At 47.6% G+C, this 26,696-nt stretch overlaps 1 protein-coding gene across 10 annotated transcripts in view; it reads right to left on the reverse strand.

Annotated features, from left to right (window-relative positions):
* Positions 1-118: 118 nt before the first annotated feature.
* Positions 119-26,696, reverse strand: part of NRF1 (nuclear respiratory factor 1) — a 74,220-nt gene continuing 47,642 nt past the window's right edge. For 4 of the 10 annotated variants that reach the window (XM_055711864.1, XM_055711871.1, XM_055711868.1 and 1 more), the window contains 2 exons: positions 14,241-14,297; positions 1,926-2,249 (listed from right to left, as the gene is read on the reverse strand). In XM_055711864.1, coding sequence (XP_055567839.1) covers positions 2,086-2,249; positions 14,241-14,297 — 221 coding nt within the window. In that variant the 3' untranslated portion in view covers positions 1,926-2,085. Of the gene's footprint in view, positions 2,250-12,232; positions 12,323-12,654; positions 12,763-14,240; positions 14,298-26,696 lie in introns of all 10 variants that reach the window. The other 6 variants (XM_055711869.1, XM_055711872.1, XR_008732442.1 and 3 more) reach the window with 5 other exon arrangements.

Here is a 26,696-nt window from a genome sequence, read left to right on the forward strand (position 1 = left end):
GGGGAGGGCTCGGGAATATGGGACCAAGCCCCAGAACACCTCTACCAGGTAGGGAGGGACAGCAGGATACACCAAGCCCCCCCCAAATACCCCAGAACAGGACAGCCAGATGCAGGGGTAGACACATTTGTAACAATTTATTGAATGAGGCAATAATAGACACTGGGAAAACAAGGGGGGGTCCATGCTCTGCTACTTGCCTGGTTTTTGTTTTTCTGGGGGGGTGGGAGGGTAGGGGGGAACCTCTCTGACTAAAAGAACATCATTTCATCGCCAAAGAAACACTGACTTGAAAGCCACCAACATCTTCACAACGACAATAAAAAAATAATTAAAAAAAAATAAAAACCAAATTGGAGAACCAGGACTGTTTCTATGGAAAGATCTCCCTCCCCTCGTTAAAGTACAGAAGAAATGTATACAAAGAACATTTGATATTTTTCCATATAAAACAAGTAAATACAAGAATCTGAAAACTTCCTTGAAGGCGGAGCGAGATGTGGAAAACGTTGTTAACAGCCACTTGGAAATAAAAATAATTAAAAAAACAACAACAAAAAACCCCAAAAACCAAATGCCAAACCAAAACCCAAAAATTAAATACCATGCACAACTGCACACGCAGCAGGGCTGCGGCTGACGGAGGGCTTGGCTGGGTGCTGCCACTGGGACACAAGGGTTTGGCCTGGGGGAAGTCAAGTAGAATTTGTCCCCCAAAAAACCCCCTGAGGTTTTTTTTTTAACCCTCCTGGAAAAGTTTTTGGGTGATGGGGATTAAAAGTTCGCAGCAGCAGCAGAGCTGTGCTAGGAGATGCACGTTGGGCAAGGCCAGGGGGGTGTCTTGGAGGGTTGGGGAGGCCAGAGGGGTCCATCGAAGGGAAAGGTCTGCACTCACATCCCCCCCACTACCTTCAAATGAAGCTTTGCTTGTGGGAACCGGACTCTCCGGGGATGGGCAGGGGAGGATGCAGGGTCCTGGGGATGGCAGCGGGGACAGGGATGAGCCCAAGGCAGCATTTTGGCAAGGGAAGTCCTGGGAACATGGTGGGCACGCAGCAGGGGGATGCAGCCAGAGCCCCTCTAGAGGCATTTCCACTCCGGTCTAGATCCACAAAAATGGGAAATAATAGTAATAACAACAACAACAATAATAATAATAATAATAACAATAAAGAAAAAAAAAAGAAGATCTAACATGGCAGGTACATTTTGAGAGCAGAGAAATAAGAACAGGTCTCCAGTGTGCACCAAGGGGAGCCAAGCGGAGCACGGCTGGGTCCGCGGCAGTGCTTACGGCCATCAAAGGCAGCAGTGGCCTCGCTTGCCGGCTCGGGGAGGGCGGCAGTCCCGCAGGCTCTTGGAAGAGCGTTATCCCTTCAAGAGGTTGCCACCCCCCTGCAGTCACACATGCATGGTTTTTTTTCGCCAGGAGAGAAGCCTTTTCCAAACTCGCTTCCTTTTTTTTTTTTTTTTTTTTTTTTTTTTTTTTTTTTTTTTTGTGTGTGTGTGTGTGGTTTTTTTTTCACTTGTGTGTGTGGTTTTTTTTGATTTTTTTTTTTAAAATATAAAAGTCCATGTTAAAATCTTTGAAACCTAATTTTCCAAGTGCGGATGGCTGTGCCTGGGAGCTACTGCGGAGGAAGGTGCCGGTGCAGCCTGGGAGCAGAGGTGATGCTGCTGGAGCAGTTTTGGCTGAGGGCATCTGTGCTCCAAACCTGCCTCAGCCCCCTGCCAGGCTTCACCCCACTCCATCCCACGCTGGGCAGAAATGAGGGCTAAGGGGTTGATTTGCTTTGTTTTCTTTTAAATCTCCTCAGAATGAAAGTCCCATCACAATTTGGCTTCTCATTCCGAGAGCAGAGTGGCGCTATAAAAATGCACTTAACACACATCCTCTGCTAGTATTTTTTTCTTATTTTTTTTCTCCTTTAAAAAAAAAAAAAAAAAAAAAAAAAAAAGGTTAACAAAACTTTTGCTTCCAAAGCTGGGAGACTCAATGCCACCTGATTGCATCTCTGGAGAGGTGTAAAAAAATTATTCGCATAAGAGACAAGGAAAATCACCATGATCCTGCTCTGGGCATCATCACTGTTCCAAGGTCACCACTTCCACTGCCTGCCCGTCCATAGTGACGGCACTGTCCGCTATCCTTGTGGTAACGGGTGCCATCGCCACCTGAACAGGGCCGTTGCCTTGGGCCAGGCTGGTCACCACAGTCTGGTACATGCTGACGGGGATCTGGACGAGACCTGAGGAGACAAAAAAAACCCAACCGAGAAATAGGAGTGGGGTTGGGAGGGAAAAAGTGGAGCAAGACCAGCGCAACAGATGAGGCTGGTATGGGCACATGTTGTGGCTGCTCCAGAGATGATCCTTTGGATTGCTGAAGTCCTCCCCGACCTGCAGCACTGCATCCAGCTCTGGGGCCCCCAGCATAAGGAGGACACGGACCTGTTGGAGCGAGGCCAAAGGAGGCCATGAAGATGATCAGAGGCTGAGGCACCTCTCCTAGGCAGACAGGCTGCTAGAGCTGGGGCTGTTCAGCCTGGAGGAGAGAAGGCTCCGGGGAGACCTTGCAGCGGCCTTCCAGTACCTAAAGGGGCTGACAGGAAAGCTGCAGAGGAACTTTTTACAGGGGCCTGTAGTGACAGGACAAGGGGGAATGGCTTTAAGCTGAAAGAGGGGAGATTTAGGTTAGATCTAAGTAAGAAATTCTTTACTGTGAGGGTGGTGAGGCACTGGCACAGGCTGCCCAGAGAAGCTGTGGCTGCCCCATCCCTGGAAGTGCTCCAGGCCAGGTTGGACGGGGCTTGGAGCAACCTGGTCTAGTGGAAGGTGTCCCTGTCCATGGCAGGGGGGGTGGAACTACATGGTCTTTAAGGTCCCTTCCAACCCAAACCATTCTGTGATTCTATGCAGGGAAAGCCAGCAACTGAAGACACCTGCCTCCCACCCAGCAGTGTCTGTGCTGGTGTAATTATTTGTGGCTTGGCGGCCTCACTGTGCTGGACTCGCTCACCATGATGCCATGTGGGATGGGAACAGGGATGGGATGGGGCAGAGTAGGGTGGCAGCACGGCAAGCTCAGCCTGCACCGCAGGGCTGTCTGGCCACAGGGAGAGAATAAGGTTAAGGAGGAAAGAGATAAGAAACTTTTGGAGGAGGAACCCAATACTGGGATGGTACACCAGGTACCTGTACAGCCAACCCTGTCAGGCCACGTTTTGCTGGAGGCAGGGATTGCTCCCACGTGTTTCTCTCAGAGCTGTGAGTGTGCCACCACACAGCCCAGCAGTGGTCACCACCCATGGACGAAGAACATACTTCTGAAACATATTTTTCCACTTGACTTGCCCAGAATTGAGAACCCTGGGGCTAAGGATAGGATAAATTTGGCTTCTCCCTACTGTGACTCTTCCATCCCCTGTAACTCTACACACCACTCAAACACCTTCCTGTTGTGATGTGTGAGAAGGATTCCAGGTGGCAGGCCAGAGACCACCCATCCTGCCCACGAGCCCCAGTACAGCTACCAACCTCTCTCAAACACGATTCACTTCCTCCAGCTCACTTTCCATCCCAGCTGGGTCCTTCTGCCTTCACACCAAGATGGGTGAAGGGCAGCATGGGACCAAGCCCTGGCCAAGCCATACTGGCTCCGGGCACTGACTATAGGCACTCTTGCACATGTATACATGACATATAAGAGAAATAAAGGAAAATAAACCAAGTTTCTCAGCTCTTCCCCCATTATGGATGGGTCCAGCAAAGTAGGAAGTATCTTCTTCCCAAGGGTGGCTCAGCTACAGAAAGGGATCAGATGCTCCCAAGCTGAAGGTGGCAAAGCTTAGGGCATGTTTTTGGCCACAGAGGAAATCACCACTGTGCTAAACGCAGTGAGTCCTGGTTAGCTAGGTAACACCAACCAAGATGACAACAAAACAACGAGGACCCGAGGATATTGTGATGTGAATGATGAAAAGAGATGAAAAAAATAACAAGGAGCACTGGTACTGCTTGATACAGCTGGGCAGGGGAATAGCAAATCCTGCCGGCTGGCAAGTTAAACTTCATCCTTCTACTCTGATGTTATCTGCCTGTACCCACCACTGCCTTTGGCTTGGCAAAGTGTGACTTAGACAAGCAAGCCTGTAAACGCTACCTTATACACAACGTTTCTGAAACTATCTGCACCTCTCTTGAAGGGGGGTGGGGGGAAATGCTTTTAGAGGTCATCAAATCCTTCCAGCCAGCAGCACAGGATGGCCAGCCCCTGAAACAGCATTCAAACGATATAAGACAGCAGGTTCCTGACCCAGGCTTTCCCAAAAAAGCAGTACAATCTCTTTTGATTCAGGTTTCTGTGGCAGAGAGCAGACCTCTGTCCTGCCAAGGGCACTTGTTTAATAACACAAGGCAGCAGAATGCGGCTCGGTGTCCTCAGATAACTCACTGTACAGACAGGAAAGCTTATGAGTTAATCGTGCTGACCAGGTGGGTGACCCCAGCAGAGCGCAGCGTGCTTCGCAGTCCTTCAGCATTCCTCCTCTTGGGATCTCAAAGCGCTCTGCAGGTAGGAAAGTTTCATGATCCTCCAACCAAAGGGCTGCCCTATGCCCAGAGACTTATGTTCCATGTTCGCCCAGTTCACAGCCCAAACAAGGAATTGCTTTCCCGGTGCAATGATTCAACACTAACTGCTACGAACGGTGTGGAGCAGTCAGGAGAAGGTACAAAGCTCCCAGAGTGCTTTCTAATAGATGAGAGTTTTAGGCAACGAAACACTGAAATGAGAGCTCACACTCAGCCCTCTTGAAGAAAATCTCCCAGACTCTTCAAGGAAACATAGCACATCCCAGTTTAAGCAGGTGCTAGCACAGACCTGGAGATCTGACCTGGGATGCACCTAAAATCCCCGCTCCAGACCAACAACACAATTAAGCCCTTTGGGTTATGTGGGTTGCTAACTCGAAGACAACTGCTGGAGCTCTCAAATGACAGTCTACTACCCATGGCCAACCCAAAGACCAGAGTCACCACCATGTTCATGGACCACAGAGCATGCAACATTAAAAGCCTGATTCCTCCATGCCTTGCACGTTGGCCAGGGAAGGGCTGCTGCCAAAGATGGGTGCTATCAAAGGACTGAGAGACCTGAAGACCCAACCAGTGTCTTCTTTGTAAAGGATGAGTTCATGTCACCCAAGATTTGACCAAGGCTGGCCACATCTTGGAGCACACAGAAGAGCAGGGAAGTCTCCGTGAGAGACGGCGACACGCAGATCCCTTTCTGCATGGGATTAAACTAAATCGTCTCAGCATATGACGTAGCAGCCTTCCTGCCAGGGGTGGTAACAAACCAAAGGAGGAGAGGGCTGGAAAGTCTGCTGTGCATTAAAGCAGAGATGATCGCCCTTGGGAGAGAGACGATTAAACTACTGAGATACTGTAATCAGGTCTAGGATTGGCCCTGCACTGCATCTGCTCAGGCCTGCACCCTGATTAGCCCTAATCTAGCTGGCATATGTTAATCTAAAGCGTGGATTTGAGACCCTTTCAATTGTATTAAAAACAGGAAATCCATTAGACAAAAAACCCAACTTCTTCAAGTCTTTGAAAAATATGTACCTGCAAAGAAAGTGGAGCTGTGCCGGGGTGCTCTGTGAGGAATGGAGCACACAGGGAGAGCCCTGGCTGAGGCAGGGAAGAGGGATCCCATCGGACCCTGCATGCAGCTCAGATCAGCTCCTGCCTGGGGAGGGATGACAGTGGAGGTGACGAATCATGCACCAAGCAGCACAGACCATGGCCACAGGCTCCTGGCAAACAGGAAGATGCAGCTCAACTGTGTGTTTGCTTCCCCTTTGTGAAGTCCCCAGAAAGCCCCTCTGGAAGGAGCGGTGGGTGAGACATGAAGCCCAGGCACCTCCATCCCTCTGCGAATCTCCCGTTCCTGGCCACCAATCTCACCTACCTGCCAACACTTCCCATCCTTGGCAGGGATGAAAAGCCAGCTCCAGCCAGCTGGGCACAAGGACAACATCTACACAGGAAGCTGGGGCAGAGCCAGCACTGAGGTCCTGCCTCTCTCTTACCTGCAGCGTGCCAGGGAAAGACTTTTTTTGGTGGAGGATCAGATGGCTTTGCTAGGAAGGAGGCCACGGCATGGCCAGCATCACCTGACAGCCATGGAGGGGAATGGGTCAGGACATGAGGGTGGCCAAAAGAGAAGGAGAGCCACGGCAGGCCTTAGGGATTGAGATGGCCAGCATGACTCCAAGGATTATTGTAGATTGACTCTGAGATGGCTGCAGTTGTACTCTAATGCTGGGTCAGGCAACATTAGCAGCTGCATTTTAGCTGGGGGACTGTGATGGGCCGTAAGAGATCATGAAACTCCTGCTGCTTCAGCAGAGAAGAGGTGACAGCTTACAGAAGATGGGTAAGGGTTAGGCTCTACCTGCAACCAGAGAGCTACAAGATTCAGAAGCAAAAAGTCATGTGATGGCTGACAGAGACATCTTACCTGGCATAGAAGGCAGATCATCATCAGCAGCATAAGAACAATTGTTTTGATCCTAAATTACAGGTGACTGCATTAAACCACCACATACAGGGCTGGGGGGGAGAAGGCTGGGTGGGTGGGATGATTCTGTGCCCTGAGAACTGGTGTCAAGGTTCAGAAGTGCCCTGGACATCCACGACAGTCACAATGCTCAGGGAACTGGGCTCACTGGTCCGAGCTTCTGCCTGGCTTTAACACCTCTTCACCCTTGAGATCAAAGCAAGGGCAGCATGAGAAGGAGATACGACCAGTCTCCAGCTGTTGCGTGCATTCCCAGTCGTATCTGCAATACTGTCCTACTCAGGGACACGATACACACTGGTTTTTTCACAGTATCTTTGGCTGAGTCCATTCTGCAAGGTGCATCCTTATCTCCTGTTCAGTGTCTGGTAGTTTAAAGTGACTCAGGCCATCTGCTAAGGTGCTCAAAGTACCCAGATAGCTAACCATGCAAGCAGATGGGCTCTTCAGTGTCCCAGCTCCACGAACTGGTTACTTCCTGACCATAGATGAGGTGAGGTCTATACCACCCAAGCCCATCGCCATGTTGTTTGACCACACCTGGAGACGTGGGCTGAGGTCTTGTTTATCAACATCCCATGTGGCTCCACATCCAAATGCCAAGAGTCTGAATAAAGCTTATTTAGTGGGTATCTCATTCCAGGTATGAACCAATCATACTAGATGTGGATGGAAGATGGGCTAGAATGGCAATGCAGATCCTACCACCGCAAAGGTCCCATCAGTGAGGAAACTGTAACAGCCCAAGGCAACCTTGGACAAAGCTCTGTCTGAAGGTGGACTGTAAGCACCCAGTTGTGATCTGGCACAGATGGTATGAAAAGCCTTGCTGCCTTACGTCCTGTGAATGCTTGGTACGCTCTCATTATGGCAGCAGTGGGAGTTTTCAGCTGGACAGTCAGGTTCTGCAAGCCTTGAAATGCACCCTAGAGTAGAAAGGCCTTCATTGATACCAACAAGACAGAAGTTGTTTCAATATCCTGTATAGACATTCAGTGTAACACTTCTGAAAGCTTAATCTTCACATTAAATGTCCAAAGACACACAGAATGGCTGGGAGAAACTGAACAGTGTGCAACCTCAAGGGACCCCTCAGCTGCCAGTCACTCACTGAGAGATGTCCTCTTCCCAGATGAGACGGGTTTCTCCAGTGAGGAGGACTTGGCATGGCCCTCTACACCATGGAAAGGCTTAACAGCAAGAGCTCACATGTAACTTTTTCTGTATGGAGCTCAAACAGGAACACAAGAATAAAGTCTTGGAGGGTCAGGAGACAGCCCCATTCTGGACCAGACAACAGCAACCCCCATCATCACGCTGAACATCAACTCAAGAAAGGAAACAGCTTCCTCTTTAAAAAAGTGCAAAATCCTCTTCTTTGATAGCATCAGCTACAACAGAGAGCTCATCTCCTGCCAAAGCAAACTCCTGTGGGAACAGCCTCTAGAAAGGGAGGGTTGTGAGCAAGCAAAGGCAAATGGAGAAGCATTACCATTTGGCTCCTGCATCTGGGAGCCAGGAGTCTCAAGCAATGCTCAGCCCTGCTTTGCGGTACTAAGCCAGCCTAGCCCCAACAAGAAAGGGAAGGGGAGATGGTGCAAGCCTCTCCAACACACCCTTCAGGTGTCCTTCATGTGTGTTGAAAGGTGAAGGAAGTTTGAGAGGGGTGCTGTTAGCGGAGCTGAGTTTATGGTAGCAAAAGCTGTGAAGCCACAAGAAACAGTGCTCTGAGTGCAGAGCATGGAGGAACAGGGGGCACAGGTCTGGAGTCATGAAGTAGCACAGAAGTATTGCTCTTGCAATTTCTTTTATGGGGCAAAATAGAAAATGCACAATGACTTTAGCAATCACCTTGGAGCCCTTGACAGGGCACAGAATGTCATCTGTTTTTTAGCTAGGCAACATAATTTCACAAAGAAACAGGACCTCGACTGAGACCTGCGTGTCCCCTTCCAAAAGGAGTCCAAAGCCTGTTTCAAATTGCCAGAAGCATAAGCCACAGTCAGCTGCAGCCAGTGCTGCTCCTGGGGATCCACTGACACCAAAAGCCTACTCAGCACCAAGTAGAGAAAGAATATCTGGTGCAATAGACGCCAAACTTGAAACATCTTGCTCTGTTCTCTTGGATACCAAAGAGTTTAAGTGCTGAAAGTTGTTCAGTTCATCATTTGCTTTGAACATCTGCAAGAACTGCAGAGTCAGGAAACCACTGTCAGTGGCCTTACGAGTCTCTCAGGCTTGCTTCTACGTAGAAACGCTAGAGGTAGAGCTCTGAAAGCCTTACAGTGCTCACACCAACAATGGAGAAGGCTAAAAAGATGAAATTTTCCATTGGACTTTCTTGGCCATTCACCTCAAACTTAGGGGACTTTGTTTGCTCCAGTCTTCTCAGCTCATGCTGAAGGGAAACTAGTAGAAACTTTGCTTTGCATGATCCTGCCATAGCATTTCACAGTAGATACTCCTGCAACTTCTCTCCCCCTGCTCCAGAGGCATGGGGCTGAGCAATCCAACAGCAATCCAACCAAAATTTATGTGCTCAGGAATGCACTATGGGGCCCTAGCACACACGTCAGCAGATACCATCTCATTGCTACATTTTGTTCAGAGCCAAAGCCGACTTCGAAGACACGAGGGAAGAATTCTCATAGACAATTCAAAGTGACCAGTGTGCAGGTTTTAATGCACAAAAATCAAAAAGGAAAATGCATCACTAGAGGACCTCTGAACAATGAAAACATTTGCCCTCGGTAGCTAACACAATGAAAGGGCACTGGGTGTGCTTTGATCTAGATACCTAGGGCAGCCTGTAAATACATCAAGACTGATGCAGGTAAGTAAGGAATAACCTGATCATCTTTTCCACAATGGGGCAGAGTAAGATAAGAACACAACAGCTAAACATAAGGTTAGTGAAGCTCTGGAGCAAAGTCACCATCACTGGAGGTCTTCTAGAGCCAGCTAAGACTGAGGCTGGCTCAGGCAAGCGTCTGGTGTAAGTGATCACATGAATTCCTTTCAGCCCAGTCCGTCAACAAGATTTTGGAGGCTCCATTTTATGTGAAGAAGACAGAACTAGGACATACTGGACAAATCGGTTGGCACTAGAGGTATTTCTTCACAGTAAACTTAGTTCATAGTCAAACACAGGACAGACTTAATTCTCCCAGCCATGTATAATTCCTTTTAGCAACATGGCAAAACAGGAGGGACTCTTGTTACGCTTCACTGCTACCAGTTTTAAAAAGGACAGTCATACAAACAGGATATTGAGCAGCTCTGTCCAGCTGTTTGCAGTCACATACTTGTTCTGGCAACATAGCAGGTATTTGCCTACAATAAAGGTAGCACAACTACCAGTACTTAACTGCAGAGCAACTGTGTCCTTCAACTGAATCCTGGAGCAAAGACCATTCTTATCCTCACCAAGACAGATAGCTGCAGTGCTGGAGACTACCTGGCGTGTTCCAACACAAAAGAGCACTGTTCAGCCTGCACGTTAAAAGCTCCCACAACAGATTTTTATTAAATCTGTATTGCTTTGTGTGGGAACCTGGCTCACCAAAACTTCCAGAAATTATCATCTTGATGACTGCCCTTTTGGGGGACTGACTCAAGAGGCCTTCAAGAGGTGGGGGAAGGACAGGCAACTGGTGTGAGCATGTATTTCCAGAAAAACAAAACAGATCTCTGTATCAAGTTCAAATTACACACCAGCTAAAATGAGTGCTCTCAAAGTCACATGTTACTCTGAAAAATCCTCTGACCGTAAAGAAGAAACATCCGCAAACTAAACGTGTCCCTTAAGATATGAGGTGTTGACGTGACACCATGGATGAGATTTCACCCAAAGTCAGCTGCAGAAATCAAGCATTTCAGGAATCCTACCACACTCAGTGGTGACAAAGGAAGCAGAAGACACCTCTTAACACAGGCACCTACTTTAAGATAAGATGAACTGTCTTTTGAAAGCGTGCCTCTCTCTCTCCCCCCTTCAACTACTGCTACAGCATCAATGACTAATTCAAATTAGCTCTCTTGTAGGACAAAATGATAATTGGAAGGATTTTCACCATCAGAAATGGCTTACTGACAAATCACAAAAAGCTCATGCAGGGATTTAAGCTCTGAGAACTTCCTAGGCAAACAGCAGCCAGGATCTTCCCTATGTATCCTCTACACCATTAATTTAAAAACACAAAAATTGTTCCACCAAATTATAATCTGAAAAAAGCTACAGTTCTTATTCTGCTTGCTGACCACAATCATACCTCAAGATCATCCATTATCTGTCTTTTCAAGAGCCACTCCAGTCAAAATCACAACAAAGACCAATATAACAAGGCACCTGAAGTTTTGATAGTGAAGTTGAGTCATGGCAGCTCACAGATGGAGCACTAAACTGAGTGTTGCAGTCCAGCAGGCTACACCATAGCCTTGACTTTTCCTGAGAACAGAAGATTAGCACAGGAGACAAAACAAGATGCAACACTTCCATCAACAACTGCATGGGATATCGGAAGGAGAGCCCTGGAGCCACTCCATGATCACATCTCAGTCTCTCAAGACTGTGCCTGGGCATCACCTACCTGCTTAATATTCTCAGTGACTTGTTCTTTCCTTAGCCTCGGCTCCTCTTGTTCTGTTTCAATGAGCTTTCCTTCTCTGCCTGTTCAGAGCAATGGGAGCTGCTGCCTCAGTGCCCCAGAAGGCCTGGCTGATCTGGGAATTCCAGCCTTACACCACCAGAAAGGCATGGGCCAGGATGCAACACCATGCTCATATGGCTCATTCTTTCTCCAACTCATTTAGCTACAGCAAAGACTGTTAGATGCTTGGTATTTTGTGTGAAGGTGTTGTTTTAAAACCCAAGTTTGGATGTTTGGGTTTTATTTATCCTCAAATCTCAGTCAGAGACCTTCTCTAGCTGCGAGGGGACAGCTCACTGCACTAGCACCTTTGATACACTTGTTTTCTTCCTCTCTACAAGGAAAGAAGGGTCACAGCTTAGCCAAGTATCTGAACACCTTTGGCTTAACCTCTCTTATTTCTTGGTCTCTTATTTCTTTGCCTCTAGGGCAGAGGAAGGCAACCCATCCTCACAAAGCAACCACCCAGTTACTTTTGGCTCCTTTCAGCAGACCACCCAGGGCAGGTGCATCTGCACCTCCCGCTTTGTTTGATAGATATACAATCCAAGAGAATACACAAGCCCCGTCTTCTCTTCCCAGAGAGATGACCTAGAGGACACCACTCTCCTTTGTCACATGACTAACAAGATCCCTGAAGATGACTCCAGAGCTTTTTTTTTGGGGTGGTGGTGTGAGGGTGTGGTTGAGTTTCTGGAGTTTTTTTAGGGCTTGTTTTTCTTTTTTTTTTTCTTTGAGTTCTTTTTAAGTTGCAGTACTTTCAGACAAAAACACTGGGGCTGGAATTCCTGATTTACAGGAGTCTCTGCTGCTGGAGGGGACAGCCCAACCTATCAAGTGACATACAGACAGGGGCTCAGCTGTGTTCATGGAATTATCTCCTCTGAAGCCCCAGCATTTCCATGTAAATAGGAAGATCCCAATGAGCCAACCTGATACCCAGTCTCTTCCCTGACACAGCAAAGATCCATAGTCTGCAAGCAGTGGTGACAAATACCTCCTTCACCGATGACACTTCACAACTGCTATGAACCTCTGTCTTTCCAGCCCTTTCCTGACATACTGGAAGTCTTCCATCTGCAATCATCTGCAGTGAGGACAGTAACATAAGGAAAAACTTGTAATTATTTTTAACATTGGAAATGATTAATCCAAAATCCTGGGTGTTCTGTTTCATCCTCATTTCGATGTAGCTGAAAACTCCCATGAAAACGGTGCTTGGGAAAGCAGGCAAAGCAGCAGTCTGGCATCCTGACGGGGGATTAGCTTCATGCCTTCAGCCCTTATCTCTTGCGTAAGGTTACCTGTCCCTCCCTCTCCCCGTCATAGGGTGCTGAGGGTGAGTTTAGAGCTTGACAACAGGACCTGGACGTCAGCTGAGGCAGAATAAAGCTGTGTCTATTCAAGCTCAGTTCTTACCTAGACCTCACAACACTAGTGCTGGGTCCCCAGAGTACGTCACTCTAAAACCAAGCCAATCTGGTGTGTAGAAGAGGCGACAAACACGCAAGGAGTGTATGTGTCTACCTGTGAAAAGAAAGCTTTTTTTACCAGACTCCACAGATGAAAGCTTAGCTAATAACACTTCTAAGCTTCCTTGATCAGCTGGCTTTGCTGTGGAGTGAAGGGCATACCTGATAAGATTAGCAGTCTATCATGGTCAATCATGTATATAGGAAACAGTTAAAAATAAAGTACAGCAACCCCTAATATCTGCTCTGGTCGGGATTCACTTTTCCTATGATCTGTTTTCTGATAATAAAAAAGATGCAGCAGACCAGTGTCATTGGTGCCAAGCTTCTCAGAAAGCAGAGATAGGTAACACCTAAGAATAAGTTTCTGGACAATCATCTAATGCAGATCCCTATTATATTTTGCCATAAAAACTTTATTGACTTGTCTGCTATGTTATTAACATCCACAGGGGCTCTTCCAGAGGAAGAATTGCCTATCAAGACTGATTCTTATCCTACCTTTAAAACTAGCCTTTAGAGTCCTGTATTTCCTCTATGGTTTTATTAAAGGCTACGGTGAGAATGAAGGCAGGGTACCATTTAAAATTGATAAAACGTTGTATTACTTTAATCACAAAAGTCCATCTTAGAATAAAGTAATCTGAATTGAATTTTTTTTTTTTTTTTAAGCACTGAAATATTGCCTGTTCTAATGAAGTAGATAATTATTTGGCAGAGTTTCTGCAGGAACAATACTCTGTGCATCCTTGCAGATCATGAATAGCATGCAAGGGGAATAAAGTTGCGTATCAAGAGACAGGTGTGTCCACAGTCCAAAAGCTGGTGGATTTCAGCCAGCAGATGTGTCAACAGTCACACACATACAAGCTCTTGTATCTAGCCTCCTGTGCTGTGTGACACATGGGACAGCCTACTTCTTTACTTAGGTTTCTGCTATAGTGTTCAGCCTATAGTTTCTTAAAGCTGGTGGGTGCTGAAAGTGTATTTGTGGGGGTTTGCCTCCTTTGCATCGTGTCTGTGACCTTTAAAAAGCCAAATTTTACAAATCCAAGAATCACAGCATCCCCATAAACGCCATCCATCACCACAGTACCGCTGCTTGAGTGTCATTAAATACAGGCTCTGAGCCCAGCTCTGTCCTGCTCCTCACTATCTTTACTTAAGTAACAATTATGAGAGAGCTTGGCTTTCACAAGGCTAACAGGATTGGGCTGTAAGATATTAGCACACCCCAAAGGCATGTGCATCTCTACACCAAGCCCAGTGTCAGTGTCCAGGCATAGAGCAGCGGCTCAGATAGCCATTGCAGGATGCCTGGCTGTAAATATATATCTGATGTCTGATATCTTCCCCTTGAAAGTGTGAAAGGAGCAGGGGGGGGGACACGAGGACGGGGGACACACCCAACAGATAGATATAGCCCCTTTTAAACAGCCCAATAAACACCATATAGTCAGGAATCTAAAGGAACAAGTGGCAATACCAGCTAAATCCCATTATTCCAAACCACCACCACAAAAATCCACTCACCTGGTGAAAACTCTGTTAGGCTCCACTTGTAACCTGAATAGTCTGTTGTTAGGAAGCCTGACAATAAAATGCAAGTGTAAAAGGCTGAACAAAGGCCAAATACTACAGTTGGGGAGGGGGGCATTAAGTACGGTAATTAATATATTAATAAGAAATACATCCTTTTGCTTACTAGGTGAATTAAAAAATTCAGTGTCCTCATAAGAGTAGAAAATTCAATATCCACATATAAGTAACACCCCAATACTAGGCACAGTAACTAAACTACCTCTATATAGAACATTATGTACATTACTTACGTACAGTAAGTGGGAGGCAAGCATTAAGATAATTCCAGATATTTGTACTGTATTTTACAAGTATTCAGATGAATGGCTTAATTGGACCAGAGAGACCCAGTGAGAAACAGCTGCACAGAAGTGAGAGTAGTAAAATCCATCTTGGAGAAGCTAAGACCACCTCTAATAAAGCTCTCTACTATTCCCCAAGTAGAGGGATGAGAAATGAATGAGAAGCAGAAATGGCTGCCAAAGTGGCATTTCTATATATCCCAAGAGCACGAGGCTAGAAAGTTCATGAAATCCAGGCACTTGGCCTCATCAGTCTCTGAAAAGAGTTCGATGTATTTTTAAGGCTATGACAGACTCAGACCTCGATGAGTTTCACAAGTTCGTACGCTGCACGATAGATCACAGGTGAACACGAACATTAGCATATACTACAGAGCATTTAGCACATGGAGATATAAAGCAGCTATTGTTCTGGCAGTAAGGTAATACGTAACCAGATAGTCTCCAGCTTCATCTAGAAAACATTTTCCCAGCATTTCACTGACTTGTTCAGCGGGAGCCTCTCCGCTACAACAGAGTGCACATTCAAGCCCAACAAATGGGTCCAAAGTGATGGGTTCTCCCCCACAGTGCCCCATTCCTGGCCCCTGTGCCTCTTCGCTGGGGGAAATCATGCTTTTAAGCCAAGAGAGGTGACATAAACCCACAGTCAGGCAAGATGCACAACTCTGGGAGGAGGACGATGCCTTGGGAGGGCATCCAAAGCTCTACCTTGCAGGTATGGAAAGCTGCAACTCTGGTGTCTCTACTGGAGCCTTACCTCACTCTAGTTTCTGCACTAGCTACAAGGAGGTAAGCACTCTTCTTTTTAACTCGGGGGGGGGGGGGGGAAAAGGGCTAGACACATACCTTAAGGGTCTTTTTTTCTCTTCTTCAAAGCATACCTTTCAATTCTAGCTATAAAAGCATCCCTGCTACGAACCAGCACACACCCTCATTGCAACGGGTCACAGTGCTTTGGTGTCTGCATCCTGTCTTCTTTATAGGACAAGGGACCCATGCAGCACAGATCCCCCTCTTTCCCCTGTGTAGGGCCTGGCCCATCCTCAGCAAGGTAAACAATAAATCATGGTGAATACATGACTCAGATGTGGAACTCATCATGTAAGGAGCAAGTTTTTACAGTCCACATTCCTCCTTTTTTTGTACATCACTGTCTTCCACTGCCTGGGTTGTGCGGCAGGTGGGATGGGTTCCTACCTCTCTCTCTCAAGAGTACTTATTCTTGGTATGCTATGCCTCTGGCAGATTCCTCCCTTTTAAACTCTGCACATCTGTTGATTAAAAAAAAAAAAAAAAAGCTTGGACTCTGGCCTGGTGACTGAAGGCACAGAACATTTGTGCATCTGGGCAGAGCCCGAGCCACGAGCCACACAGGCTGGGTGGTAGGAAGCCTCTTTGCACACCAAGAGTAGGCGACAACGATGGCTGCTAGGAGAGAAATGACCCTTTGCTTTCCAGAAAGCAGGGGTCTTTTAAGTGTTTTGTCCCTGTGGGCCTCATCCCAGGTGCACAGGCACAGGGGCCTACAAAGGGGATACTCATGGCACAGGGACCCACACAGACAAAAACTGCAAGAAGAATCAAGCAGCCACTCTGTGTAACAGCCTGTTCTGTCGCTTCCTGAAGCGGGACGGAACAGGTTGGAAACTGCTTCCTGAGAGCAAAAGGAACTGCAGTGGCTGGAGAATCCCTTCTGCTTTGCATCTGTTGTGGACAATTCAGACTGAAGTCCCGTTCGCTGGCTGCCCTGGCTCAGACCGCAGGTTCACCCAGACCAGAAGCAAGAAAGCACATCTCTGACAGCAGCAAACAAGCAGAAAGCCTAAAACCTGGCCAAATCCAAGTCTTGTTAATTTGTCACGGGACTTCAAACCTCTTCACACTTAACTCCTATTTGGAAGTACAAATCAGACCCCTTTTTTCCCTGCTCCACCCCCCCACCCCCCCCACCCCCCCAAAAAAAAAAAAAGAAAATGCACCAGGAAGCCTCAGAGAAGATCTGGCCGAGGACATCATAATGCATCTGCAGGTTGGAGCAACAGGGAACAACCACAGGCCAAATTCACTGATGGTGTGTAATTGAACACAAACACCCCCGGCTGCTGATCCCTGTGACTTCAAAGGAGTTGAATGTACTATATGCCAGCACTAAAACTCGGGTTCCATTAGCTATATGTTCACCATTTAAATGCAGTGGTCGTGTGGTGCACACACCAATTAAGAGTCCCCTAATGCTTGGGAGTACAAAGCTTTTTTTTTTTTTTTGGAAGGGGTGGAAGGGAAGAGATCAGCTGGCTCAGGGGAATAGCAAAAGAGCCTTTCACTGCAAGGTCTCACGTTCAAATCTGTCACAGGCCAGCAGTAACAGATGGCCACTTCTGAAGGCTGTTCTGTAGCTTACATGAAATGAGGGATTGTCTCGGGCCACTGGTGGACAACTTATTGAAGCCACAAACACACCGCTGGTGGTTTCTGGCACAGACAGTAGAGAAACCAAGGGATTACATGGGTATGAACTAGCTGCTGCCTACCTGATCAAAGGCACCTCCTTCCTGGAGGGAACCGGGGCAAATTGCTGGCAGCTGATGGCTGCCACTGCCTGCGCAGTGTAGGAACCTCTGGCTGCACAAGCCTGGGTCTCTGTCTGAGACCACCTGCTTTAGATGTCGCTGGCTCTTTCAACTCATCAGCACTGTTCCCCATTCACTGAACTTCCCCTCAGACATGCTTCAGGCTTTGAAGATTAAAATCACAGGGGAAAATGGAGATAAGGAAGTTCAGGGATCTGCGGCAGCAAGGAGGCAAAGCCACAGGGAGGGAAAGTTTGCTATGATCTATAAGCTGGGTATGGGAATAACAAATAATACCATTATTAATTTTAAATCAACTCCAAGCTAGTGCTCCCTCAGTCTTTCCCTTCTCAGAGTCTGTGTCTTCTCCAGGGCACACTTTTAACTTTCTGTGGGCTGATGGCAAAAAGTCCACCAGTGACCAAGTGTCTCTGGTGGGGAAGGGAGTCCATGCGAGCAAGCAGAAAGCGTTACCTACAGAGGAATTTGTACACATCAGGGAATAAATTAAGCCAAAGGATACAGGGGGTGGGAAGAACAAGTAAAATTCAGGCTTAGAAATGCCACCTCTGGCTTTGGAAAAGATTTGAGGAAACCACTTCAAGAGAAACTGCTTTTTTTTTTTCTTCTTGGAACCTGTTTCGCAGCTTCATGTCAACTCACAGAAGCACGTGTGTGCACCTAACCTGGCAAGCATGTTTTGCTGCGATGGCTGGAGTGGCTTCAAACATACCAACCTGTAGATGGACTCATGCAGCGAAAGAGGAAGCAGCCTCCCACAGCAAGCAGAAGCCACTGTCCTGCTCTCATGTGCTGGCCTGCCAGGGTCTACAGTGAGGGGAAAATAGGGCGATTCCCCTGCAATCTTCCTGCACAGCTGTTTACTAGCTGCGGATTACTGCTGTCACATGAGCTGCTTTACAGCAAAGCCAAGCTGTCTTCATGAGCTGAGAAGGTCACTGGGAGACAGGGGCCGCCAGGGACAAACACACCACCCTCTACTGCAACTGTGAGTTACTTCCCAAAGGGATGCCAGGCAGCGAGCAAAGTGTTCCCGACTGATCAGAAGACAATGAAAAATGGTTTTACCTTCAAGCCTTCTGCACAGCTACCATTAGGACTCACCCAGTGAAAGGGGAGAGGAGGGATACCCCCAGGGCTCAGTCTCACGCTGTCCATTTACCAGGCTGCAGTCAAGGTGTTGGAAGGCTGGACAGTCCTTTCAGTGACAAATTTACCTTCTCTTCCTTGTGTGCCCACAGGCGAGGGCATCCCACCAACCTTTTGGACAAGTGTCACCAGCCAAGGGATGCCAAGGTAGAGTTGCATCTCCCCAGGCTCTCGTGCGACCTGCTGATGTCTCGAAGCATACACAAATCAATCCTATAGCAAGGAATGTTGTCCTCTTCAAACCCAAAATCTAACTGCTGAACATCAGGGCCAATGAGGAGGAACAAGTTTCACTTAGAAAAACAGAAGTCTGAAGGTCCAGTAAGGCCACTTGGAAAAATTAATTAAAACCTGCCATCTTCATCATTCTGCCATACACACGTCTGGTGGACAATGAAAACATTTCTGCAAGTGAGATCGCTCACAGACTCAGTGGTTGCAGGCCGGGGCTCTTTACTACGCCCCAGAGGCACAAGACAGATGGGGTTGTGCTTTTAGGCTTTAAAATCAGCCCCTGCTACGGAGATCCAATGAAGAGGATAAATAGAGCCACAGAATGATCCTCTAGACATGCTCGAAAAAAAAAAGCAACAGAGGAACTCAATAGGTCAAACCCTGCTAAGAAAGCAGCTAAGGCTTTTTTCAAAGAGGGGCAGAGCACTTTTTAAGACAAAGAAAACACACAGCCCCTTGAGCAGTTTGGAGAAGTCTACTCTGCATCACACACCTGGGAAGTGGGAACGCACAGTCTGAATTGGAGCATGGAGTAGGGGAGGCTGCACCGAGAACAGAAAGTACAAATAGCTCCGCAAGGAGGAAACATTGGTCTAATTCACAAGACTATGAGCTTTATAAATGGAGAGACATGCAAACCATGCCTCGATGCACTGAAGAGCTGTACTTGGGGAAGCCCTAGCTTGTGGCTTAGCTTACAGGGTATTTCTCCTTCTAGTGGGGTGCCTGGCAGGGGGGAGAGTTCACAAACCCCATCTCATTTCATAAGATGCCTCACACAGTAACAACAGCTTGCTGGGATTTCAGCCAGCTTCCCATTTGGATCAGATTGCACCCTACGCCCACTGACAGCCATTAAGAGCCTGGAGCTCACAAACTGCCCTCGGGTCAGACAAGCCTCCATCCATTCAAAGCCCAGCAACATTTTCCACAGCTCTCCAGTGTACAGCAGGAGAGGGTGGCCTGATTCAGCCCAGCTCATAGCCACAAGGGTACCTGCTAGGGAAGGCAAGAACTGTACCCTGCTGTCATGAAACAGCAGATTGCAGCCCAGTTCTGCTGTGACATAGGGGTGCAGGGGGATTAGAAAGCCCCTCTCCATCTGCCCTGATTCAGTGTAATCAAAGGCTGCTCTTTCAATTCCCCAAGCCCCTGAATGGTGTAACGGGTAAAAGTGGTACAGCACAGGTAGGAAAAACAGCAATGACATCCCCAGCTTTGTCTGTGGTTGCATTACTCATCCATCACTACATAGATGGGGACGAACAGATGCTACTTCCCTGAGCAGGAAGCCAGCCACCTTGCAAGCTAAAATCTGCACTGAAAAAGGTGCTACAGCTGCTGCACAGCAGGGACCATTGCTCACCTTTATCTCCAGGCAGCAAGGCATCATTTGGAATCAGGTGCAGAAGAAACAATGCCCTACAACTCAAGACACAAGTCTTGCTTTGCTCTGGGAAGCAGCTCGCCATGCCAACGTGCAAGATCGCTGAGCTGAGACCTTTCATTTCAGATTACCTGGAGGAGCAGGAGAATGAGCAGAGATTATGCAAGCAGGATGAAGTTGTCCTTGGTTGTCTCCCATCTGCTGTTAAGCTGGAAGGTTTTCCAGAGATGGGCTACAACACCCAAAATCTCACAGGGCTCAAAAAGCTGAAGGGGGGCTGCCACACGCTCAGCATGTTTGAGTAAGCTGTTATTACAGGCAGAATCCACCACACATGAACTTTGTCCTGGGAGCACTGAGAAAGGAGCAGCAAACCAGAGGCTGATTTTGATCTTGGCTTAATCTACCATCCACCCAGTTCAACACTTACGGGTTTGAATGCTCAGATTCAGAGTTGGGCTCTGCCAGCATAGATGCGTCCAATAGAAATGGCAAAAAGCTGCCTTCCCCAGCCTGATGTTGTCTGTGGTCCTTTCCAGAGTACCACCGCCTTATTTGCAAAGGTGGCAGGAGCCCCATGAAGCAGCTCTGCTGGTATAGTTCTGCCAACCAAGCCTCTGACCTGGGTTAGGTTGGGCATGGAGGAGGAAGCCTGGAAAAGTGACTCACCAGCACCTGTGATGGGTCAGGAGAGTGATGCAGAGCTAGGCAGCTTCACAGAGCTGGTTTTCTGACTCTACCTGTGCCTTTTCTTTAGGCCAAGAGCTATAAATACAACAGCACCATGCTGAAAATCTGCAGCTTGTCAGGAAAGCACCTCCCTACCCCAACTTGGGGCCAAAGTACGGATCCTCAGACAGCGGCACTAATGAGGTCTGCTTGCAGACTACACAAAAATCTCCATCCGTTCCCATCCTAATTCCTGGACTAGAAACAGTAGCAAGTAAGGAAATGTTTGTCTATCCATTTCTGTGCTTCCATACATATTTAGGGAAACATGCTAAGTATATTGACTGCCGTTCCTTTCCTGCCTGTATTCAACCTCATCTCCTTTAGACAAAAGCTTGTCAAAGGATTAGAATACCCATCTCTTGCAGACACCCCAGAAACACTGCTGTAATCAAACAAACTGGTTTAGGTCCAAAGTCCTTCTCAAATGTCTAAGTCTTACAGTAAGCATGCATAGACATTAGGGAGATAAAAAACCCCACAATATACCATCAACAAGAAAACCCACCCCTCTCTCAAATAAAATCCTATACACTTCTCAATCACGCATTAGTTAAAATGAGGACTGTACTCCATAAAGGTGACCAGGCCTCTTCCTTCTCCTGCTCAATGTTCATCTTGGCTGAGCAAGCATGGAGTGGTGTAGAGCTGCCCATCCCCATCACCTTATGTAGACATCAGGTAGAATGCACCTTCTCCATAAGCAAGGGTGATCTCCAACTATCCAGTAAGCCGAAAGCCATATGCTCTGTCACCTCCAGATACCCCGATTCGGGGACGTTAGTATGAGTGGACCAGCAAAGCTCAGGACTTCAGTAACTTGGCTCTCAAAGCCAAGTCGTTGGGGACTTTGTCACCATAAATTGAAACAAATGCCTGGATTTTAATGTGAATGTTGGCAATAGTAAAGTCAAATGAAAAGTCTCATTAAGAGATGGAGAAAAGCAAGATCCAGTGAATAAAAATATATGCCACATACATCACTTCACCTGCCAAAAGGCTTGGCCTCTTTTCAGTAAGCATCCTGCACTAAGCAGCTCCTTCTGAAGCCACGTGGATTACTGAGGGACTGTGAGATGAAAACACAGAAGCGTGGACAAATATACAAATACATCAGTGGGCTTCAAATTCAGTCTAGAAACACAATGAATTACTAGTCAAGCAGCACATTCACTCAGAGTGTTACCAGCCAAATTGACTTATTACTCTTTTGTGATGAAGAGTTACCACGGGAAGGAAGCCCTATCTTGGGAAACTTGGGAAAGCAATAACCCTATGCAATGAGAAAATAGGGTCACTGCTGCAGAAGAGAAGCAGGAAAGCCATCCCACAAAGGCCCTTGTTAAAACACATCTCTGCAAGGAAGGCTATGGAAGACACCAACCCTGTCTGCTTCCTTAAACTCATGTTCATCTGCAGCCCAAGCCCATGCTGCAGCTAGGCCAGGGCATGGTGGGAACAGCACCTCCCACACCCAACACACTCGTGTTTCCATCCTTCCATGCATGAAGCAACCACATCCTTTTGCCTTCTCAGCCCTGAAGATCTGACCAGACATTCCTTAAAATCCACCTGCCTCAGGGAAGCTAGGCCTTTAAGGAAAGAAAAAAAAAAAAAAAAAAAAAAAAAAAACCAAGAAGAAAGTTTTCTTCCTGACTGCTGCCCCCAAAACAGCTGCATTTAGGCACTAGAGTGGATGCCCGTGTAAAACAATTGGGGTGCCTCAAATATGAAACTTCCCAACACAACAATTCAGAAGACAGATTGATGAACACAGTGTCAGTTGATCTGAATTTTCCATGAGAAATTCAAGATCAGCAGAAAGAAATTAAGCTTTCTGTTACGATTGCAAAGATGGGAACTGCTTTAGGTAGTAAGACCAGAACTGCTTTGAAGTATTGCAGCCATCAGGCAGCTTCTCTTTTCAAATTTATGGATAAAGAAGAAATCCTGCCCAGCCTGGAGTCTATACCAGTCCTGCTTCCTCTTCCAGACCAGAACAAAAGGGAACATATTGCAACTATGCTGAGAGAGGAGGGCTGCTGTCTATTTCTTTAAATGTAATGTTAATGCCTTGTAATCAGCTTTAATTTTTAAACAGACCCAGCCCTCCTGTCCATTTCCCCTAATTCAGGACACGTGGAAGGTAAATGGCCTATGCTTAAACCCGGACAGCATCAGCTGTGACAGCTGGAGAGCCTGTAAGTCTCAACTGCCTGATAACAGGAATGGATGTCAAAACTCACCAGGGGAGGGGAAACAGGGAGGGCAAGGGAGGTGCTCGAGATGCCGTAAGGTCACTGAGAAGCCAGGAGATAAGGCCAGACGGGGCATGGCTCATTTACTGGACTGAAACTCACTGAAACCAAAAGGACTCGAAGAAATGCTAGAAGCAATGAAACAGCAAAGGACTTGGCAGTGACTCCCCACCTCTAATGAAGTTGGCTTCTCTTTCAGGGTATTGCTAACACCATCACAAACATGCTGAGGAGGAAAGGTGAGCATGTTTTAGGGGACAGCAATAGATTAAGCCAGGAACTGAGCAAGTCCTGGTGTCTCCCCAGGATGCTGTTTTCTCTCTTTGCAATCTCAAAGGCATGTTTCAGAGCTAAAAAGCAACCTGTACTCTCTGTAAGACGTGGGACACAAAACGGGGGCACAAAACCACCCGGGAGGCTCTCCTCGTGCTCCTCTGACACTGCTGCCTTCACAAAAAGGAACGAGACCTGTGAGACATCATGAGAGCTCATCATATAAAAATGTTTTTCCCCAAGGAAATAGAATGACAGAGCCCATAAGCCTCCCCATCCCAAAAGCCAAACTACCCAGTTTGTACCTGCATCTCCATCAAGAGACTTATCAAGGTCACTCAACAAGCCAAGGGAAGCCCTAAAGCCAGCAGCACTCAAGTGCCGTGGCATCCACCTCCAGCCTCCTGCTCTACTCAAACCACCCAAACAAACTCTCGGTGCTGGGCTGTGCAAAGCTAGCTCCACATAACACAACTGCAGGCTGGTGTAGGTAGCACCTGGTTAGCTGGACCGAAGGGAAAATCTGGCTACCAATGCTGTACAAAAGGGACTTGTCTGAGCCACTATTTTTAGTCCCGGTTGGTGGGCAGACAAATCCTAATCAGCAGCAGCAGCCGCTTCGTCACCAGTTCCAAGATGTCAAACCAAAGCCGCCCAACACCCATGACAGCCCAGCATCAGAAGGACAGCCTGAGCTGACTGCACCGCCAGCGCCACCCGAGATTAGTGCCCAAGAATAATGTAGGACAGCAGCAAAAACCATGAGATCCATCGTGATGGGTTTAAAGCATCAAAGTCAGGAGAAATCATCTGTGCTGGCAAGGTTCAGCGCAAATGGAGCAGCAGTCTCAGGTCTTGGAAACACTTTGGCCCTCATTGTACTGGGAAAGACCTAGCAGCACCATGCTGACTGCTGGCATTAAACTTGTGGCTGGTGTCCCACAGTCCCAACATCGCATATTCCTTACTATCCGTGCTGAGGCTCCCCGGAAAGCCAGATGCTGACATGGAAAGGGTGCAGACGCAGAGATGGCTGAGCTGCACTGAAGTACCCCCTCTCTACAGGGCACATGTAGGGAACTGCACATACTTGACAAATAAGAAGCTTGTTTTAACTAAGGTTTATGCCAACATACTTAAGAGCACATCACAGCCCCGTTGCTGACAATAACTCATTTATGCACAGCAGTTAGTCCTCTAGGAAACACCTCTCCCTGTTCCTGGACCTGCTCAGCACATACAGCCAGAAACTCAAACTCATCCACTTCAGCTCTCCTTGCTGGCTGCCACCGGCCTCTCTTCTACCCTGTCATCTGAAATACATCTGCAAAAATTATTTTCCTTACTTCTCCTTCAGACTGGGATTAAATCATACCTGTTTCAGGGCAGCACTCCATCAAAAGAAAATCTGTTTCCACTGGTAAAACCCTAAAAAAAACCTGTCCACTTGGATGCAAGCAAACTGATCTGCACTTTGCCAAGTTGCTAGTGACTCATTTGGGTCCAACTTCCCAAGGAGATCCAACAGGAAAAAAAGTAATAATTTTTCTTTTAAGTGCTGACATTTGCAGCAGATCAGCCTCCAAGCCTCCCCCCATCTTTTTTTTTTTTTTCTCATGCAAAAAAGCCACCAGTTACCAGGGGATCAGTGTGCTGCACCTCCCTGTCCTGAGGCATCAAAAAGCAAGAACAGGCAGTTCCCTTCTCTGGGTTTGCCCAATGTATCTCCATTTGCTTTCACGCTCTCTAGGAGATGTGCACAGCCCAGAGAACAGCATCTCAACTCTTGCCTTCTCCTCCTGGACGTGTTTTCAACTGTAAACAGCCTACACAGAGCCGGACGGGACTGGCAACCACGCTTCAGGCCTGGAGGTGTCTCTGTTGCCGAGAGGAGGGTTCCCCATCTCCCATCTGCACAGCTGAGGGTGGAGACAGGTTTCCACCTGACACCTTATTGATTTTGTGTGGGAAGCTCAGCAGCCTCACCCAGAGCTGAAGCCTTTTCAGCATGTAAACCACTCTTGATCTAGGAGTCACCAACTAGAACAGCTCTTCTGCGCAGCAAGCATCACCCTAAATGCCGCTATAGGCTTTTTATCCCATGCTAACTTGCAAAATACACTCCTGTACTAACGCCTTATTTCCTCTGTTTACGAAAGCAGAGAGCTTGCTAATCCCTCTCTGCCCACGTCAGAGTCCTAATGCTCTCCCCGAGCTTCCATCACAACTCGATAATCCTGGCTCACCCCCAGCCATAAGCATGGCTCCCTTTGGTTGTACGGAGAATTGGGTTTGGATATTTTGGATGACTAGTGGGGTACGGAGAAGGACAAGACACGTTGTAGTCTCTTAGTACCCACCTGTATGCTGCCACACCACCACCAGGTACATCAGTGCTCCCAGGAGCATCTCCAACAGTACAGGCAGGAATTATGTCAGTAAAATGTGCTTTGGGGCCAGGAAAAAGGGCAGCAGCTGCTGCACATGAAGACCATGGTTGACAAGCAAAGATCTATTGGATCTCTGGCTGTGCCTCACTCAGTTCTGTTAAATTAATTCCCTGGTCACAGCATGATTTCACATCTTCTACTTTTCAGCCTGGAGAAGAGAAGGCTCCAGAGAGATCTTACAGCAGCCTTCCAGTACCTAAAGGGGGCTTATAAGAAAGATGGGGAGGGACTTTTTACAAGGGCCTGTAGCAACAGGACAAGGGGTGATGGTTTTAAACTAAAAGAGGGCAGATTTAGACTAGCTATTAGAAATAAATTCTTTACTGTGAGGGTGGTGAGGCACTGGCACAGGCTGCCCAGAGAAGCTGTGGCTGCCCCATCCCTGGAAGTGTTCCAGGCCAGGTTGGATGGGGCTTGGAGCAACCTGGTCTAGTGGAAGGTGTCCCCGTCCACAGCAGGGGGGGTGGAACTACATGATCATTAAGTCCCTTTCAAACTAAACCATTCTATGATTCTCTTCCCCACACCAGCTCCTTCCACCATGCCTCCCTTCCATGCCATTTCAAACTGCAGCTGGAGCTTCAAGCATACCACCCCTCTCATCTTAAAATGCCCTTCAAAATGCCGCACACTGTGCAAAACTGCAATAACCCCAGGCTTGTGACGACACCAAGGGCATTAAACCAACCTTCCTTGGGCAGGGAGTCTGCTCTGTCCTTCACAGACAGCACTGCGCACTACTACAGCCCTGCGCAGGTACTGCTTAAGCAAAAGCTTCATCAATATTTAAAGATGAAGCCAGGAAGCCTGTAGCCCAAGCAGCTTTCAAGCCCCCGATCAGATCAATGTCAAACAAAAGGCTGCAGCATGAGGATGCTCCAGCGAGCAAGGCCCAGATTGCAGGCTGGCACCATCACCTCTCCTTCCCAATGCTGATCGAGTTTCTCTCCTCTGGCCACAGCGGGTTGGGACAGCTCCAGCACCAGCCCATCACATGGAGCTGCCCACAGCGCACACCAAAAGCAGCCCCAG

The sequence above is a fragment of the Falco cherrug genome, chromosome 5 (assembly GCF_023634085.1).
Source record: "Falco cherrug isolate bFalChe1 chromosome 5, bFalChe1.pri, whole genome shotgun sequence".
In the NCBI taxonomy this organism is placed as follows: domain Eukaryota; kingdom Metazoa; phylum Chordata; class Aves; order Falconiformes; family Falconidae; genus Falco; species Falco cherrug.